We start from the raw sequence: 20,334 nt of genomic DNA on the forward strand, positions 1-20,334 counted from the left end.
TGATGCAAGACTATATTGGAGCAAGAAATGAGTCAACCTGTTTATTTATTTTAAATGAGATAATTCACATAATCTGTGAAAAAGTTTGACTAAAATGACAAAATTATTGTTTTTGGCTTGATCAGATTGACTGAGATCTTCAATATAATCTGATGTAGGGCACTTGATGACTTTCTTGACTCATCTTGACTTTTTTTTCTTACTGATTCACTTAGATGGATTAATTGATTATCAAATTAGCTGGCAACTAATTCAATAGCTGACCACTAATACATGTGTTGCTTAATCCTTGCAGTTTTAATCTACTGACTAAAATGTTAACAGTTAGCACTGACTAAAACTATACTAAAATAGTTTTGTTTTTGTTTTTTTAGACTAAGAAAAGACTGAAATACCCAGACTTTAGTTAACTAAAACATGAGGCTGACTAAATATGTTAAAAACTATAACTTAATTTTAAAAAGTGGTTGCCTCAGTATTCATTATTGTGTTGTATTTTATTCTAAATTCAAGCAGCAACCTCCATGGTAGAAAAAATAAGCCAACACACAAGTGCAAAAAACAAACAAACAAACGAAAAAAAAAATGCAGTTCATCAAAAGGCCAATGAAAGCTAGGTCCAGAAGCCAGTCAATCTCTATACGCCTTCCATGTTGAAATGCACGTTTTTACAGCCTGGTGCAAAAAAAAAAGTCTCTAAAGATAATTACCCCTGTTAATGACAACTATATCAAGGGTATATTTTTCATAACTTAACCATTAAATTTAATTAAGGCTCAAAGTTGCACATATTTAAGCTTGTGGCCAGCCAGATCCACTTCTAACTATTCCACAGCGCCAGCCTCTCGCCCAAATATGGACTCCTCTGGCCCCAAAAACAAGATGGTAACTGCCGAGATGCTGAACTTGAGGCTTCAACATTGCATACTGTAATCCAGTGGTAGATGTCACAGTAGCTACATCCATTATTTTTACAGTCTATGGTTAAACTCTAAGTTGCTTCCAGGTAACCATGCATAGGCTGCTATGGTTGAAGCTGTTTCTCTAAGAGAAACTGTGGAATATATTGCATCATATATGTTGTCTGCCAATCAATAAACAAGTTGCCTACCAATCAATATTGATTTATGATATGATTAAATAAATAAATAATGCTACAAGATAAACGGGAGCCTTCAAACAGACCCTGTGATCTTTCTCAGCAGATACTGCCTCCAGATCAGCTCCAAAAATCATGACTGAAACACCTTCAGTCATGGACTGCTGGTAGAGTGGAAATTGACATACAGTATATAGGAACATGTATCATTAGGTTAAAGTAGTTGTTTTAGTCACTGTGGTCATTTTAGAAAAAGAGTCCTCCAGGTACATTTCCTGGTGATAGAAACTAGGTGTATTCATTAAAACAGACCCGGCTGATGCTCAGTCACTGGGATGAAAATGTCATTTTATGACGATCTTATTTCTACTGCTACCTATAGAATGACTTCATATAGTTATTCCCAAACCTTTTATGAGCAAGAACCTTTAACTTTTATGGCACTGCGTACTCCGAGCAGCACTACTGGTCTCCATAACACTGCTAATGAAGTGGCTGACCTTTTCCATCCAAAGACGCCCACTCAGCAGCTTAAACACCAAACTATATCAGCAAACAGTAATCCCAATTATGTAAGATAATTACACAGAGTGCTTTTTCTTTCCAGCCACTGGAAGGATGAAAACAATGGGCGATGCCAGCATTGGAAAGGAAGCTAAAAGTTGTTACTCAAATAAGAGGCTATTTCCTAAATATTATGGATAATCTACAACAAGCTATACAGTCGAAGACTATAAAAAGGGAGAAACAAGACAGAACTTTATCAGTCATTGATGTGAAGCAGGGGGGTTTATCTCTGTAAGTATATTAGTTTTTAAAAAGATTAGCCAACCATGGCCACCGCCAGCAATAAAAACATATTTTGAGGCAAGACAGTACTTAAACAGAAAAGAAATTGTTAACTAGTTTTACTGCCTCGTGATAATACACCTCAGTGAACCAGTCAGCTTAGAGTTTACATCCATGTCTGTGAAAACATGGATTCTTCACATACATCTTCCCCCCCTGCAGCACAGAAGATCTATACAATCAGCACAGTTTCAAGGTGGGTATCCAAGATTAGTGTCACCAATTCAGTATCTGATCAATTGTCGCCTTCTTTTCCTGAGATATGACGGTGAGTAATGGCCAGAAAAGGGTTTTTACAGAACACCAATATCTCCTGCTAGACATGATTTTTTTTTTTTAACAAGTGTATGATTAGTTATGTCCACAAACATGTTTTGTGAGGTCTTTTGTGAACTTTAACCTTTGACCACCAAATTCCCATTAGTTCATTGTTGAGGCCAGGTGGACTTTTGTGCCAAATTTGATGAAATTCCCTGAAGGTGTTTTTGAGATACCTCATTCATCAGAAAGTGGCGAACAGGGTCAAAGTGAAAATGACCTTTGACCACCAAAGTTTCATCAGTTTATCCTTGAGTCCAAGTGGATATTTATGCCAAATTTGAAAAAAATTCCTTAAGGTGTTCTTGATACATTGCATCCACTAGAGTGAGACGGATGCAGCGTCATGTTGGCCTTGACCTTTGACAACCAAATTCTAACCAGTTCATCCTCGACTGCAACTGGATGTATGGTCAAATAACAAGAATTCAAAAACTCAAGTTGTTCCTGACGTATTTCCATCACCATAATGAGACAGATGAGGTCACAGTGACCTTGACCTTTCAATAATCACCACCAAAATGTAATCAGTTCATTGAGTCCATGTGGACGTTTATGCTAAATTCAATGAAATTCCTTCAAGGCATTCTTGAGATATTGCATTCACGAGGATGGGACAGATGAAAGAACAGAATGGACAACCCAAAAACGTACTGCCTTCGGCCATGGCTATCACCAGCCTAAAAGAAGTGCACTAGAGAGTGTCCAGATTTAACCAAAACTGAGTTAAAAACACACTTAAGCTGGATTTGTGCATCCCAGTTGGTGATTTTGAGTTTCTACTATTCACTGTATACAATCTATTCTTTCTTGCCCTCTGTTAGTCACACAGTAAGCATTCATTTTAAAAAACACAGGCAGCCTCTGAATCCCTTACAGAATTAATTCAAGTCATCTTTGAAGAAGATAAAAGAAAAAGAAACCTCCCTGAAAAGACTGAAATGGCCATCAAGATGATGTGTGATTCAGCCACTCAATTTTCTGCTTTGTTGAGCATGCCTCTTGGCAACAGTGTTACAGTAACCACCTATGACAATTTGGCAAGTATTTGCATTTTATGCCTTTTGACATTCATTTAAATCGTTACATAACGAAAGGTCACAGCTGTCAAGCTTTCTTCTACTTTCTGTTTAACACTCCAAATTTAAATAAACTGTATAATTAACTTGTTCAACACTCTGCATTTGGCCATGAGGCCTGCTGAGCCATGCAGTCTGCGCTTTCTCGTGAGGACATTGTGTGGCTATGATGAAATCTTCATCTGTTCAATGAGAATACTTGTCACTGTCATCGCGGTTGTGCTTGTTACATTAAAGTTGGGAAAATTACATCAGGCTGTCACCGCTAGCAATTTTTTCATCATACATACATACATTTCATCATCTCAATGCTTTGAAGTAATGCATCACTCTGTAATTACAATCCTCCATCCACTGGAAGCATTTACATGTATTGATGAATATAATAAATATGCATGAATAATTGACCAACTGTATAAACAATGCTGAAATGGGATATGGTTTACTTTTCCAGCATCCGAGCCGCACGTCATCTGCATGTTTGCAGACAATGTGCAGGAAGTGTTACCTTTTTACTTGAGTATTTTCTTTCTGTGCACTGCAGGGGTGTGTTAGTGTCTGTGCTCCCCTGTGTGCGTGTGATTGTGATGTGTATTTGCCTGTTTATAAATCTGTATAGGTGCAATAATGTGAATGTACATACCTGCAGGACAGGCACCTTCTGACATAATAAGTACTTCAGACTGCTGCTTGCAGGCGTCCCTGCGCAGGAAACACTCGTTCTGGTAGTTTTGATTGTTGGAGCCGCACACCGGGGCATAGTCATTGTTGCACTGCAGAGAGGAGAGGAGGACATGGTTAAGAAGATTACGATAAAAAGCTGAGGAGGTCATACTGAGGTCGTGAAAAAAAACTCATTGAGAGAGTGTCCTAAAATAAATCTGAATGTTCATTTAATATCTAGATTGTCAGGATAGATGTCATTGTCTTGACAGGGTAAGTACTCACTTAACACTGCTTAGCGCTTAATCATGCGCTTAATGTGAGGCCTTGAAGGGTCATTTCATTAAAGGTCCCTTATTTTAAAAAGTCAGTTTTTCATGTATTTTTATCATAAGGCAGGTACATGTGTTAAATAAATAGTGTGATAGTATGTAAATGCTCAATCCACAGACGAAAGCACACAGTCTGTGTACAGAATCTGTGCCTTAAAACAAGCCGTGAGGAATTCTTTGAAGTTGTGACATCACAACTGTAATATATAAAAATAGAAATTGCTGCACTACAGAGCTGTTACACACATTCTGGGCTTTTTAGTAAGGTGGTCTTAAAGAGACAGGCACTAAAACGGAGTGTTTCAGGTAGAGGGTGAATACAGGTATATTCAGGCAGACAGTGTGAGGAAAATAAAGTGTTTTTGACCACTACAGCATGCCAACATATTATAGAAGAAATCCAAAATACAATTATAAATCTGAAAATGAGCATAATATGGGACTTTTGATGCAACTTTAAAAAGCAATTGTGAAGATCAGATTTTCTCTATATTTGCATTTTGCTAGCCTTTTTCTCTGTTGAGTCGAGTAGCATTTTCTAGTGATGAGGATTGCACATTTAACCAGCTACAACTTCTCCTGTTTAGAATTCCTTCAGGGTTCATTGTTCAGGAGATTTTTCCAGCAGACGAATTATCCACAGAGATCTTCTCCACTCCAGGACAAATGTCCCTGTCTAAAGCCAGTGTTTGGGTTGTCTGTTCTGGGCTGCTGTATAAACACGGGGAGCAACATGACGGACTCTCTGGACGAGGACCCGCTCCCTCTGTAGTTGTAAATGGCTAATTTTAATGTGACAAAAACACAGCGACACATTTTTTCAGGTGATTATACAGGAAAGAAAACTATTTTTATTATACTCTACCTTTAAACGCTATGGGTTTATGTTTGGGGGTTTTTGTCTGATTTTGTGTTTCATATGAGCTGGACAGCATATTTTGTCACTTTGAAGTCTATAAATGACATTTCAAGTCAGCCTTGTGGAGAAATACGTAAAAGGTTTTTGATTTTACTTGTGCAATGAACCCGATGGCTTACATCATAATAATTATAAAACAGCATGTAAAATAAAACAAAGAATACCAATCCTCAAAGAGTCAATGTACTGCAGAAGCACTATTGTATAAAATACATACAGCAATTAAACCGTGCAGAAAATTACAGATTCAGGACACTTTAATCATATTGAAACAGACTGCACAGTTGGCAGTTTGACAGATCTATAAATTAGTTTGGAGAATTACAGGGTGTACTTTGTTTATCACTGGCTATCCACATTCGGTTACAAAGACCGATTGGCCGCATGCCTCGTCAGCATTGTTTTCAATTATGGAAGTGACATATCACTGCAATTACAAACACATCACAATTTTTAAGACCCTGGAAACACATTTTTTTCTATTAGCTGCACATTATGAGTGATGGGATCAGACATGAACACAGTAATTACTGTCAGAGTTTGTGCAGTTTTGGTTTTTCACTGGTTCAACCCTTTGAAACACGGAGCGACATAATTTTTCTTTGCAGTTTTAAGACACCTTTAACAATTATTTAAATATTTAAAACCTGAGCTACTTGGTACAATTTCTTTCAAAAACATGGGGGGAAAACACTGATCGCCTTAGTGAAAAAAGTTCCACAAAATGCAAGAAATTTCTAGAATTAGGAAATTACTTTTTAAAAAGCTAGGGAAAAAAGAAAATAATTGAGGAAATCATTTAAAGCACATCTACAAGGTAATTTATTTCTCTACTTATTTTTTTGTGCATTTTCTATTAAACTAATTTTTAGGTAATCTTCTTGTACTTTTTCTTTTTTACTATTTTCTTGCTAATTTTTGGGTAATTTTTTCTTTCATTGCTCATTGCCTCATTCTCGTGTTTTTAAAAGAAATCAAACCAATTTGCTAAGGTTTCAAAAGGTTACAGTGAATGGGGCTCCGTTGGAAAAAGATGATTCCACACATCATTCAGGATTTAAAAACATGTGAATCAGAATCTGATGAAAAATTTTATCAAATCACAGCCACACAAACATGACTGAGCAGCTTAATTGACTTTAAGAGTCTTTTAATTCTTTTTAATGCATAATTTTTCATGCTCTGCGTGTCTTCAGAGAAATGGTCGGCATCTACCCCTGCTCACCCCTGGTGTTGCTCCACTGGAGCAACAGCACGTTAAGTGACTTGCTCAAGGGCACTGAGCAAAATAGCTGCTAAGGTACGGGAGAACATTACTCATTCATTTCCCCACATGGTTTGTTGGCTTTGGAGCAACTCTAGATTTTGCCGATGACTGATGGCACAAGTGCACGGAGTCTTAGTTTTCATTTTTTGTTGCTGCAGTGGAGAGATATTAATTTGATTTGATATTGATTCCCCTTTGCTACACTGCAGGAATAACAAACATGATTATTCAATTCAGAAATATTCCCTCCTATTCCCTGGGAAGAAGGAATGGCTATCAGACGGTCCAGAGAAATTGTCGCTCCGTGGTCACAGCCCCATAACCTGATTAAATTTAAATGTGCTGAAAAATGGGCACTGTGTGAAAATGTGTTCCTGCTGGGTGTGACATTGCAAGGACAAGGGGCTCGTTTGAGAGTTCCCACAGGACCCAGGCTAAGGAGCTCATGGCTCTTTGTCTCTACTTCTGTTCCCCTATAAGTCTCTTATGGATTGACCTGGAATTTGTTCTCTCTGGGCCATATCGTCTGTCTGTGACCTCGCACAACACTACGGGCTCTCACGAAAGCATGTGACACATATGCAAGCCTGTGTATGTTTACAGGCACAACACATTACATAACATACAACACAGTACACACAACACAGGGCTGAGTCAACATACATACTAAGCCTTCATGAAAATGCATTTGCATTTTCTATTTTCGTTCTCGGCTCACACTAAGCCCCAAATCTGAGCTGTTTGAAAACATTCTCCAAAGTGAATTCATTTGAAAATGTCTGCCTAGAGTTTTAGTGTGGACAGGGGACAAAAAAAGGCGACTTTTCAAACAATGGTGTAAGCCGCTCTGACACAGCCAGGTGCTATGAAGCAGTAAAGAGAGCACTCATTTTAATTGTCAGTACAGCCGATTACACAAAGCAGTTGCCGACATTGACCAGTATTTATTCTTAACTGTCAGAAAAAAAATGATTATTAAGGATTTAATATGCAGAATTTCCCTTAAAAACAACATAAAGACTCTGCTGGTCAAGTGTTTAAGACTCTGGTATAAATAAAATAAAATAAATATTCTTACATTCTTCGGTATTGAACTTCATCGGACAAAATCAGTAACTCATACTTTGCATAAGTGGTTTTGTTGAGGAGGACTCTAGGCTTTGGGGGTATTATAGTATAGAGGTTAAACAGGGTATTGAGATGATTATATTTTCAATACCACTGAAAATACAGAAAAAAATTTTTGATAAGTGTTGCAGAGATGCTGAGGTGATGTAATGCACAGCAGGCCAGTCTTCACTGGTGGAAGAGGCAGCTGAGCTGAGAAAGACTGCATCTGTGAGCAGTGGGGACAACGTTACAGGACTAGTTAAAAGCTGGCCAGACAGCTGGGAAAAACATTGGTAGAGCAAGCACATCTAAATAAATGAAATTAAGGATTACTTGCAGCAAACCCGAATTGATTATTGAAACAATCAAAAGAGAAAACCAAGACGGTTTTATTTTGTCTCTGTAATGTTTGAATGAAGTGTGTTTTATGAGGTAAAAAGGTTATAATGCTAGTCTTACATACTAATATAAATACCGTACAGTGTTTTACACTTGGCTTTTTCTCCCAGAACAAAAGGCCAGACAGAAAACTAACCAAAGATGTTCAATATAAGGTATGTGAGAATGTGTTTGCTTGTTGACAGGAATCATATCGTAGTCATGCTCCGTGATGTTTGATGACAGGAAAATACAGTATGTAAATGACAACAAAGGGACAGTGCTGGGTATTAGAAAAAGTATACTGTGATCACAGGGAGCAGGAGCAGACTGGACGGAGATTTAACCAGCTGAGATTCAGCAGACAATCTGTACCACTCATCAACAGCTGACTTTTGTTGTTTGGCCACCAAAAGAGGACAACACTTCACAAATTCCCTATCATTTAGGTGTTTGAGTGTGGAAAGAAATCTTTAATCAAAGGACCTAAGAGCAGCAGTGTGAACGCACATTGTTTTCACACATCAGCTTCAGCTGGCTTAGTGAGGATGTCATCTGAGACACACACAAGGTCCGATGGCCGCGGGGAGAAGCGCAAAAATAACCACGCCATTGATTCAGGAGCCCAGGAGCATTATAACGATCAAGTGTGCGAACACTGTTTTTAACCCAGCTGAGGGGAAAGACAGCGGAATCCACACAAAGAGAGTAAAAGGAGGAGGAGGAGTAAAAAAGGGAGAGAGAGTAACTGCACACTGGCTGCTGATCAAAGGGATTGAGATGCAGGAAGGAAAGAGGCTGTAGAGGAGACGAGAGGCAAACATGATGAGTGAAATCGGGCTTAGGGGGGGAAAGAAGTCAGTGGAAATGGATGAGAGTGAGACAGAAGGGGACTGAGGGGTAATGAAAGTAAAGAAAAATACAGAGGAGATGCAGACGGCTAGAGAGAGAGAAAGAGAGATAGAGAGAGAGAGGGAGCCCTGGCCCAACAAACTTGGCACGATAAAAAAGAACCACAGTGCCTGAAGAAACCAAGGCAAAAAGAAAAAAAGAACATCATAAAATAAAATAAAAAAAGAATGAGAGGAAGAAATGGGGACACAGACAGAGAGAGAGAGAGAGAGGGAGAGGAATAGAAAATCCCCTCAAAGGAGAGCGGGAGAGAATGAAAAAATGGCAACCCCACAAAGGCGCTTGGAATAGCTTACTGCAGGGCCCGCGCTTGTCTTTGCCATCCTTCCCCTCTGTCCCCCCCCCCTCCCTCCCCTTCCCCCCGCTCTCACACTCTCCCATCTGGCTCGGGCTGTTCTTAACCTGGGGACTCTCACTTTATGCCAGGCATGATGCAACGGAAGGGAAAGCTGCCCGGCAGAACCCTGCGGGTGTCTTTTAAGAGTGCCTTCTTTCCCGTGAAAACTCCCCCACCCCATCTCTTGATCTTCCCCAGTATTTGGCTCTCGCCCCTGCGGAAAGGAGAGGAGTGATGAGAGGATGGGTGATTTAAAAGATCCGTCTCTCTAACAGGAGGTAGAAGATGGAGGCTGTGGTTGTGTGGAAATTACAGTCACACCCAGGAACACTCGTATGCTTGTATTTAGGAGGATCCTGTGTCCTGTGTTATGGTGGCGTGCATCGCTTTTATATTTCAGGTGAGGCAGACCAGAAGTGAGTGACTTAGACAGGTACGGGGCGGAAATAGATTGCCAAACATAAAATAAGACGAGACATGAAACACTGCACTTCTTCATCTCAGCTGAGTCTTTCAACTGATCTTCAAGCGGTCTAGTTGAAAAAACTTTGACACTCAGCTGCCAAGTTTCTTATTTATTCATGTGGGACTTCTCTTGACGTGACAGTGAGGAAGAAAGCTAGCCGAGGTTACAGATTTCAAACTTTCGGCTCGTATTCCTTCACACAGCACTTCTTTACACAGCACATGACCATAATAGAGACAAAGGCGCTCTTGTTATAGCCTCTGTCAGGGCGCTGCAGCTTTGATCCTTGAATTGCTTGATAACTGGCAGCGTGTGATTTAGCGCTCGGCTCATATAAGCTTTGTCAGCTGTTGCACTTTATTGCTAGTCGGGCTGGATGACTGTCAGCTCAATGTATATGAAGAGGGTTCATATGGTCATGAAAACCTGGAAAATGCAGGGCATTTGCAAAAAGCAATTTCCAGTCCTGGAAAAGTCTTGAAAGATGAAAGATTTAGAAAGGTCATGGAATTTAGTTTTCCAAACCTGTACAATAACCTGTATTATAATAATAATCCAACATTTTTTTCTATTTTTGCAATCTCTGGCTGTGATAAATGGGATATTTTTTAAGAAAAAAAGAATAAAGAATAAAAACTGCCAAAATCTTTTCTTAAAAATAACCAAAGATCTTTTAAGAAAAAGAAAAAAAACCTAAAAAGTTTTAAATAAAAAAACAAAGAATCACCAAAAAATTGTAAAGAAAAAAGAAAGTGTTCTTTTTTAAATTTTTAAATATCTCTAATTTATTTTTAAAAAAGAAGCCAGTTTACTTTTTTTATACAAATTGGCAGTTACACAAACAAAAAGTTGTATGCTCCGCCCCTAAAGCCAAAATCAAATATTTGACCTGCCTCACTCCTTCTGCACCACCCCTTCCCCTCTCATATGTAAGGAAGGATAAGGAAGTTATATTTATATATTCAGTTCTAATCCTGTTTTGAATTTTTAAAAAAAAATTTTAATAATAGACATTTAAAAACGCTTTTACATAGTAATGAAAAAGAACTGATAAGGAGTGTCAATGGTCATTTCAAAGAATGTATGGTGTTCAAAGTTTGCCACTAAGTCATCATGAATATTTATGAACCCTACATAAAAAAAGACAAATCTGAAATACGTGTTCGAGGAAGGAGATTCGGGAAGAGCAAAAATGTTAATGAGGGGGGGGTGAATGAGACAGAAGGTGAGAAAATTTGATCCTCAACAATTCTCTGCAGACAGGCTAGCGGGGGGCATTGGCCGGGGCCATATGGCACGGCCTCATGTGCCTGCTGGCTTGGGCTTTGCAAAAGTCGCAGACATTGCCCAACACTTCCACTGTGACAAAACCTGGACAGTCGTGTGGCGTCTCCACCGAAGACACAGCGACAGCAGAGGTGTCGATGGTCGTGTGTGTGCTCATGAAAGGGCTTCCTGACAGAAAATAAGGAAGAGAGAATAAATGAACATGCAGGTACGCTTGATTAAACATTTCTTTTCTTCAGAGTTTCACTGTCTTGTGTGCATTTAAGTTTCCATTCTTTGATCCATTTGTCACTAGAAATTTCAACAAACCTCCTGCAGGGGCTGCTGTGGCTCTGCCTACACTCAACTCTCTTCATCCAAGTTCCAAAAGCTAAGCTTTGGGACTGCAGCCAGGACCTGTTGTCTCTCTACCTGCCTGGGATCGCTGCATCACACACATGCACAGACACACACAAACACACACACAAGGCAACAGACGCATTCCACCGTCTGAGCATTTTGTACAAAAAAAAAGGCATCAGCGCCTTACCAGGTCACAACACACAACAACCTTGCAAAACAAGCAGAACCATCATCATTCAGTCTGTGCCTCTATAGCAGCTCCCAACGCTGATTTCACAGAGCGTCCGACATAACTGCTGGCTGACAGGGGTGGAACAAAGACAGGTGGTGGGAGGAGGAGGAGGAGGGGGAGGAGGCAGAGGAGTAGGGGGAATGCAGAGTGAAAAAGCAGGTTTGAAGAGGAGCATGTGAGAAAAAGGAGGGAGGTGTAAGAGATAGAGGAAAAGGAGATGCAGGGAGGCCAGCAGGGTGACAGAGTGGAGGAGGTAAGAAGGATGAAAGGTGAAAAAGTGCAAGTGATGGAGGATGATAGGACGACAGCAGTGACAGGAGCGAGGAGAACAATGTGGGGGAGTGGCGAAGGGACATGCACAGCAGAAACCGCACGAGAGGGAACCGTACGAGTGGGAGACAAAGGAGAGGAGTGATGCAAAGTGAAGGCGAGTGCACGCGTCAGTGCGTGACTATGTAGCGGAGGGAAGGAGCATGCCAATTTGAGGGGTAGAGCTCTGCAAAATTCAGCGAGAGCAAACATGACAGGATATCAGCATCAATAAGCGAGAAAACAAATGACTCATCCGTCCGTCCATTGGAGCTCCACTTCACCCGAACCCTGCAGTCTCCACATATGCAAAAATGATCAGCATTCCAAGCAACAATTAGTCAGATATTTGCAAATTGTCCAGATAGAACTCACACTGAGGTATGTGTGGACTGCAGCACAGCGGGGGGGGGGTGTCATGCTGAAGTGAGATATTCATTGTACAAAACCCACGTGATTATTGGAAGTGAAGTTGCCATTCTATTTCTATGGTCACACCACTACCACCACCACCACAGAAAAATGTGGGTCTGATGCCAGGTTACTAGTACTTTAAATACCTTTCAAAGGGAGACACCCAGTGGGACAAGTTTACCGAGTGCCTGAACTGCCTGAAGCAATGTTTGTCGATGTAGAGGAACAGATTGCAAACTCCTCTAAACATCTCTGGACTCCTTGTGGTCACAGAAACCATATTACAGATAAGGTAACTTTGCTTGTTAGGTGTTTGTTCAAGCAACCTTCATCCTGTATGCAGCAGAAATCTCAAGTCTTTCTTGGGACATCCCTTCAAATATCTGCTTCTTATCTTTCAAACTTGTTCTGAGTACCTATCACTACATTTCTGTCTTGTCTGTAGTGCCCGCCATTGTCGTTATTACTCTTCATTGGGTCTGCTGCACAGCTTGGCGGTGTGTTTGTCACACTTATGTGGCACTGATTAGCTAATCCAAAGTCCTGTCTCAGGTCATGATGCCAGACAAATACGTCAAATCAATTGCACAGTAAGCATGAGCTGGGCCTACATAACAAAAAACAAACAGTAAAACCAGAGTTGCAATGCCACTTTGTATTCCTGTAGGCACAGTTTTCCATGTGTACAACTGGTCAGAAAAAGGCCAACAGATGCCCCTTCTGGAGAATCTGCATCTACAAAGCATTCAACCAACGCAGCAGGTGCTGCACTTTACTCTGCCTGAGCCCTATGCTAATTACAAGGAGAGTCAGCAGCAACACACTCAGGCAGGGCCCAACATTCATGGCTAATATTCAGTGCAGAGATGCATAAAGATGAGAAACCGGGCATCTGGAGTTCTGTTACAGGTTTCAGAGTGTGATCATTACATAAAGGGTTACAGTACATAAAGATTTAGGAAAGCTTGAGTGTAAAGACTGACCAGTTCAGAGACACTGATACCACAGATCAACGTTTCCTTAACAGACTGTATGATATCTTATTATTTAGTGCCCCATGAATGACGTTACATATTTAATATAAATGTATGTTCATTGGGTTTACAAAAGGGTTATGCAAGTAAAGTTACGTAGGTTAGGTTTAGGAACAGAAACATGGCGTGACAAAAATTAAATTGACTCAAAAGTTCTCTTGGTTTCAAACGGTTCCAAACTCTGGTCACCGTGGGGAAAGTCCTGTCATCGGACACATCCGCCGCTCCAATCTGTCTCCTTACAAAGACTTTAAGTCCCCAGAATGTGTCCTAAAACCTAAAAATGAGATCTTTGCATCTTGAAGTTAATGGGTTTTTCAAATTTATTTTTGGATGAATGCCTAAAAAACGGTTTGTGGTTAACACAAAAATACTCTAAGGTTTGATTTAATGAATTTTGAAGCTTTTATGTGTCTTATCAAAAATATGGTTGCTAACAAGTGGCTTAATGAAGCCACAGAGGGTCATCGAGGCAAACACGATTTACAGCCTCACCGCGACAGAGTAGTAAGTTGTGCGACTATTTAATGTCACCTAACATTAGCTTTTCTTTGGCGTATGCCGCAGAGATTTTTTCTTCAAAAATCCAAAATCAAATGGAAAATTACAGGCTACGCTAACTTATGCTTACCCTTCAGAAAAATGTAATCCCTGGAGCTCTCTATACTACTTCCTTTTTTACTCCTATCAGCACATTGGTCATGTTATCACAGCCTTCCTGATTACATGTGTTATATACGAATTACTGGCCCGTTATGATGGTTACATAGGAATTGTGGAGCATTACTTTGCTATACACATGAACTTTGCATGAGAGCAGCCTGCACACATGATTACTTTGAATAAAACTAAGCAGAATGCCAAAGTTGTACTTGTGAGCAACAGTGGGAGAACATGCCATGTTGTACTTCTCATGTGCACTTTGCCTTGGAATTGGGTGTAAAATTTAAATGTTCCGTCATTTTCAAAAATAAACAATGTATGCAACAAGTTACCATTGATGTTCTCTGTAGTCAGACCCTTTCTTTTTCCACTGATGGCAAACTATGACATACATGAAGGTGCTTGATACTGACACAAGGTTGACGAGCAGTAAACAAGAGATCTGAAAAGAAGATTAATTTGTATTTCTAATGAAATTAGGTTTTAGTGACTCTGCAAGTGCAAATGTAAAGTCAGGCTGCATACATACACACATACATACATACATATATATGAAGGTTGGTGCATGTATTTTACCACAAATAAAAATATATATTCAGTAATTAAAGAGATGACCATGAATAAAAACCTTAAGAGTTACTATGAGTGTGTTATGCAGTTATTAACTATACGTCTTCTAAGCCACTGTATGAATTATGAGATCAATGTTAATATTAATACACTTCAAGACTATAAAGTAGTATATTTTTATACCATGTTTGCCATTCAGCTGTAAGTTTTCTTCTTTATATAGAGGCTCTTGACTAATTAAGTGAAGCATTGTGTCACCGTACAGATGCTCCACTTATGACAAAATGTCTAAAGTTGTAAATTATTTGATAATTGTCATCAGCAAGAGATTACAGGCGCTGTAATGCTGTCCTCGAACACAGGGTCTACAGATTCCCCTGTCAGTTTGCATTTAGACAACAGCTGCAAAAGTATCAACAGAGACCATATCACAAGCTAATGATATGACTGGCTCAGTGGGGCAAAATTTAGAGCCCTGCTATGCTAGCACAGAAAGGGACTGTTGTACATGCAGGCAATGTGGCAGATGCTATTCAATGAACACAACTTAACTGGAATGTAAATACTGTGGCAGCCTTTCTGCCAGCGACTCTCATTCCCGAGACAGCGCACTGGTATGGACTTGCATCTAGGCTGGATGCCTTTACTCCCAGTGGCTCACACCCAAGACTAATATCTAACCAGCACCATCTATCTGAATGACTGTCCTGCAACTTAAAAACTGTACATTTGCTTATTTAAATCCCATTTCTAAAGCATTATCCCTCACCCCAATGATTGACTGTAAACAATAATGTCTGATTTCTACCACTGTTCTACAAGCATGTAAGAGAGAGCAAGGTGTGCTAATTCTACACCTCCTCACTGTAGTCGCCTCACTACAGAGTGTTAGTTCATACGAGGTCACTCTCACAGCTGGTCTGCAGTCCGCAGCTGCCAACCTACATGATCACGAACTGTACGTCACCATGGATACACCATGCCTTAAAATGCCTAAAGTAGATTAATTTTAGAGATGATATTTTTGTCTGAAACTAACATGAAAAGACAATTTAAGAGATAGTTGTTAAGGAGCATTTAAGGAGCATGTAAATTTAAAGACTGGTATCCTCTTTTTTGAGTGTTTTTTTAAAAGAACTATTTCACAGATATAAAGGTAATCTCTACAGTAGAAAGACACAAATACTTTTAAAATTGTTGCTTCATGACCAGAGAAAACATAGAAAAAGGTTATTTTTACTCAAGAGGTAAAAAAAAACTACAAGTACCAGAATGCTATGTGCCTGACGTAATGAGGAGTTGTCCGTATAAAACAATGGTGGTCGGCCGGATCTTGTGTTATAGTTAAATGGGAAACTAAAACATGATTCTGAAAACATTTGAAGCGAGAAATATACAATTCTGTAACTGATCTTGGTTTATACAAATCTGATTAGCTTAGTTTTACCATTTGTTTTTTTTACCTCCATTTTCACTGTACAGTACACAGTGTGACGCCCACTTCCTGTTCAAAAACTATCACCATTATGATGACAAGGGTGTTAAAAATCGTTTTTGAAAACATTTTAGGCAAGAAATAGGCAGTGCACTAACAAAATTTTGAATTACATTTGATCAGCACTGCCTAGTTTTACAGTTTGATCGGATTTGGGTCCGAGTTTGAGAGATAGAGCGATGGGCGGGTGTGCCTCTTGATCTGCTATATACTCTTTGAGCGCATGGTGGCTGCAGCAGGGTTATTATTAAAAAAACTTCACTGTGTAAAAATTTGGTGAAAGCACTAACACTAATTAACCCTAATATCATGGCAATATCAATAGTGTATTTGATAAAAAAATATTGTGGTATTTCTTTTTTTTCCAATACTGCCTAGCCCTATTTATGTATAGTTTTTGTTACTGTACTATATTGTTTAAGTTTCATAAGCTGATTTTTTTTTTATATTATTGTTTTGTTTTTTAATTCTTATTTGAGTCTTCATTTTCATATACATGATATATTTTTGTTGTTTATAGTTCTTATTAATATCAATTTAATTTCCAGTGAAGTTTACTACATACCTTTTGTTTGAGGACATATTTGCTATTATGTTTATGATCACTTCTTTTTATCCTCTGAAATGTCCCCAAACTCATCTTGGTCATAACCACATTCAAGGGATCATTATCTTTAAAAGTGCTTAATCCAAAATTGTATATAAGATCATCAATTGTCACTGTCACATTTTATATTATCAATTTCAAAAATCCAGTATTAGTCAAGTTCTAGCTGTCTAATTATGTCTCAAACAATAAAAGAAACCAATAGTCTACGTAAAATTTCTGTAAGTTGTACAACAAGGCAAACTCAACATCTTAAACTTTTACATAGCCTATCTCCAGAGCATGATAGTGCATGTGGGCCTGTTGAGTATCCTCCTAAATACAGAGTCAGTGGCTCAGAACTGCTGAAAAGGGATTTCATTCAGCTGAAGGACACTCCTGGGAACCTTTCTGTGCAAGCATCTCAGGCTCTACCCCAACATAAAACAGGGGTATGAAATGCTTCACTACACCGCTATCCCTTCATCAGCATGTGTGGCATATAGAACGAATTTCAATGACAACTTTGACATTTTCTGGGGGCGCTGAAAACTGTTTCAAGAGGATAGAATCCACTGATCCCAGCTGAGAGCTAAGGTGTTATGCAAGAATTTATTACATGGCCTTCAAATCCTTCCTTTGAAAACATCTGAGTGTATCCGAAGTCATCTGAGGGGAGACACAGAGACATATGGAGCTGAGAGCGAATCTGACACTGTCTGTGCATCAATGAAGTACACCTATAAGTAAATAAAGAAAAGGTGCCCTCCTCCTCCACCTGGGGCAAACTCCTACAGAGAGATCAGTGATTATGAAGCATAAGGTAAGAGAGCTTTTAGATTATTTTAACTCCACGCCAACACTTTGCTGGATTTCTCTGCTACTCCCTAAGCCTAGCCTGATAATTAGACTGAATTGCCTTCTTGTTTTACCTCAAATGTGAGACGTGGGTTAGATGGAGACATCTAGAACCAGACTACCATTAGGATTCCAACCAGTTTGCCTGTTAAATTTGTCTCTCTGGACCCCCATCTTCCCAGTCAAACAGGCTGCTAGAGAAAGCAGTTTGTGAAGGACTTTTCAGACTATGATAAATGCAAAGCTTCTGTTCTGCCAGGGCCTTACTTCACTCGATACGTAGTTTTATTCACCTAGATAAATTAATAACATTTTTTTAGAGCGTTCTCTCAAGAAAAAGAACAGCATCTGCATTTTAGCGAATGCTCAAAAAAGTTCACACAGAGTTCCCACACACTTTCATGAACAAAATTTTCAAACTTTTCTGTCAACTTTACCACCAGCTTCTCAAGGACTCATACATTTCCATGACTTACTAAACACATAGCAAAAACAAAACTGTATAGCGCACTTTACTCCAAATTCTTATTATATTATAACAGGCAGTCCGCCGACGCGAGGCTGTAGAGCTCCTGGAGTGTGGAGGTGATACCCGACTGTTTGGTTGAGCCATTGGTTAGTTTGTTTGGAAAGAATGCTCCATACCTTATAACTACCCCACTCTACTTTCAGAGCAGTTAAAACATAATTAGAGTATGCATCGGCGCACCGAATGACAATTACATGCCCTAGGATGCTCACGTGAACTGTTCCATCTCAAACATTTCAAAGAATTCAAAAGCATTCATGATGTTTAGGCAGACACTTTTAGATTTGTGACCCTACATGTAAAATCACACTATCACAGCACTATGTTTCTTGCCCTATTTGCCTGGCAAAATTAAAACATCAGATTCAAACTCTATTCAAACAGAATTCCACCTAGCTAGCATACATTGTAAGAGAAGCAGAACTTTGGGGAGAAACATATGTGATGGTACATGGATATAACGGAATAATTTGATACATATTAGTTGAGAGTAACGTCAACATGTACAGAAAATAAATTTGCTGTTATGTCAAATTATGTGGTAAGGTATCTTCAGAACATTACAGTTAATATCATTCAACAAATATGGTAAACAAAGTTTTAAAAACTGCATGACTTTTCCAAAACATTCAAGGATTTAACTAATTCCACTAATCCCAGGCCTGGAAAATGCTTTAATTTCAGGCCTAGAAAATGCTTTAATGGAATTCCATGACTTTTTCAGGTTTACACAACCTTGGAACCCTGTTTTAAATGCATTTAATATACTTTGAAGGGGTAAAGCCCTCTTGCAGCCGTAAGAAGCTAAAAATGTTCATAAAGGGAATGCGTGACATTCATATAGAGCCACAAAGTCCACAGAGGAAGAGGTCACGGTCACAGGACATTCACAGACGAGTCCACTGTTCCTTTCCTTCAGCAACATCAGTTTACCATCTGCTAACCTTAACCACGCTATATGACCTCAAACCATGATAATTTTCTTAGCAACCCCAACGAAACCTCAAATGTACCATGTCAAAATCAGAAAACATTTTATTTTTGAAATATTAACGACTTTAGAGGTCACTGACAAATGATGTTGTCTTGCTGATAACGCCCGCAGATCAGAAAACGCTTACATGTTGTTCAGCAGTGCAAAGGATTTTGTTGGGGGGGTTTTTTTGTTTTTTTTCAGCAGATTGTTTTTATTTTTACAGTTGCTCTGGGTCTATATAACAGTTTTTCAATCACATAATTTCCCTGTGCTGTTGTTTCATAAAGATACATATTGGGTGTGATTATTTTTAGAAAAGCAAGTAATTACTTGCAGTCTGGAGAAAGAAGAGGCTGAGCCTCCACAGCCCTCATGCTCAGATTTTTATTGTTTTGCTGCTTGTGTAGTAATCCTCTCATACAGCACTTAAAAAATGTGAATAATTTTAAATATCATTTCATGCTTTTCTCATTTTTGTCTTGTACGGCTGTTTTCTAAAAAAACAACAAAAAACAGAAAACAGAATTACCGCTTTGCGGCTGTATGCCTCCACAAACCAGTCAAGTAACACTTTCAGTTTACATCTATTCCTATGAAAACAAAGATGCTTCACACACACATCTTCAACTCGGCAGCACAGATGATCTATACAATCAGCACAAAGATAAGTGTCACCAATTCAGTATCTGACCAAATGTCTCCCCTTCTATTCCTGAGTTATGATGTTGCGTAAAGGCCAGCAAAGTGTTTTTGCACAATGTAATGATGACAAAGAGAAATTTTGTCGGAATAAGTGTATGAATTTAAAAAAAAAAAAAAAGGAGTATAAGAGTTATGGCCAAAAACATGTTTTGTGAGGTCATAGTGACGTTGAGCTTTGACCCTCCTCCAACAAATTCTAATCAGTTTATCCTTGAGTCCATGTGGATGTTTGTGCCAAATTTGGAAAAAAAAATCCCTCAAAGTGTTCTTGAGATATCATGTTCACAAAAATGAGACGGACAACCCCAAAATATAATGCCACAGCTATTGACGGCGAGGAGGCATAAAAAGCAATTTACTCCAAAAATAAAGTGTATGGTGGGTCATTCACACAAGCTTTTGTGAGTAAGGATGATGAGGCCACACACAAACTAAGAGGCACAGAAAACTGGCAATTTGTTAGAACTTGAGGTAGTAATGCAGCAATGTAAAATGCAATAGACTTCTAAGAATCACTATAACTAACTGTTGTGTCATTTAGGACTCATTGATCATTGCTGTAGAGCCCCATAAACATTAATAGTATACAACTTGTAAATTTTAAGTAA

General features: G+C 39.0%; 1 protein-coding gene across 1 annotated transcript in view; it reads right to left on the reverse strand.

Annotated features, from left to right (window-relative positions):
- tmeff2a (transmembrane protein with EGF-like and two follistatin-like domains 2a) overlaps positions 1–20,334 on the reverse strand; it is a 139,400-nt gene that overhangs the window by 80,156 nt on the left and 38,910 nt on the right. The window contains exon 3 of the mRNA XM_042494882.1: positions 3,989–4,118. Within this exon, the coding sequence (XP_042350816.1) occupies positions 3,989–4,118 (130 nt within the window). The remainder of the gene's footprint in view (positions 1–3,988; positions 4,119–20,334) is intronic.

This window comes from Plectropomus leopardus, chromosome 10, assembly GCF_008729295.1.
Source record: "Plectropomus leopardus isolate mb chromosome 10, YSFRI_Pleo_2.0, whole genome shotgun sequence".
Taxonomy (NCBI): domain Eukaryota; kingdom Metazoa; phylum Chordata; class Actinopteri; order Perciformes; family Serranidae; genus Plectropomus; species Plectropomus leopardus.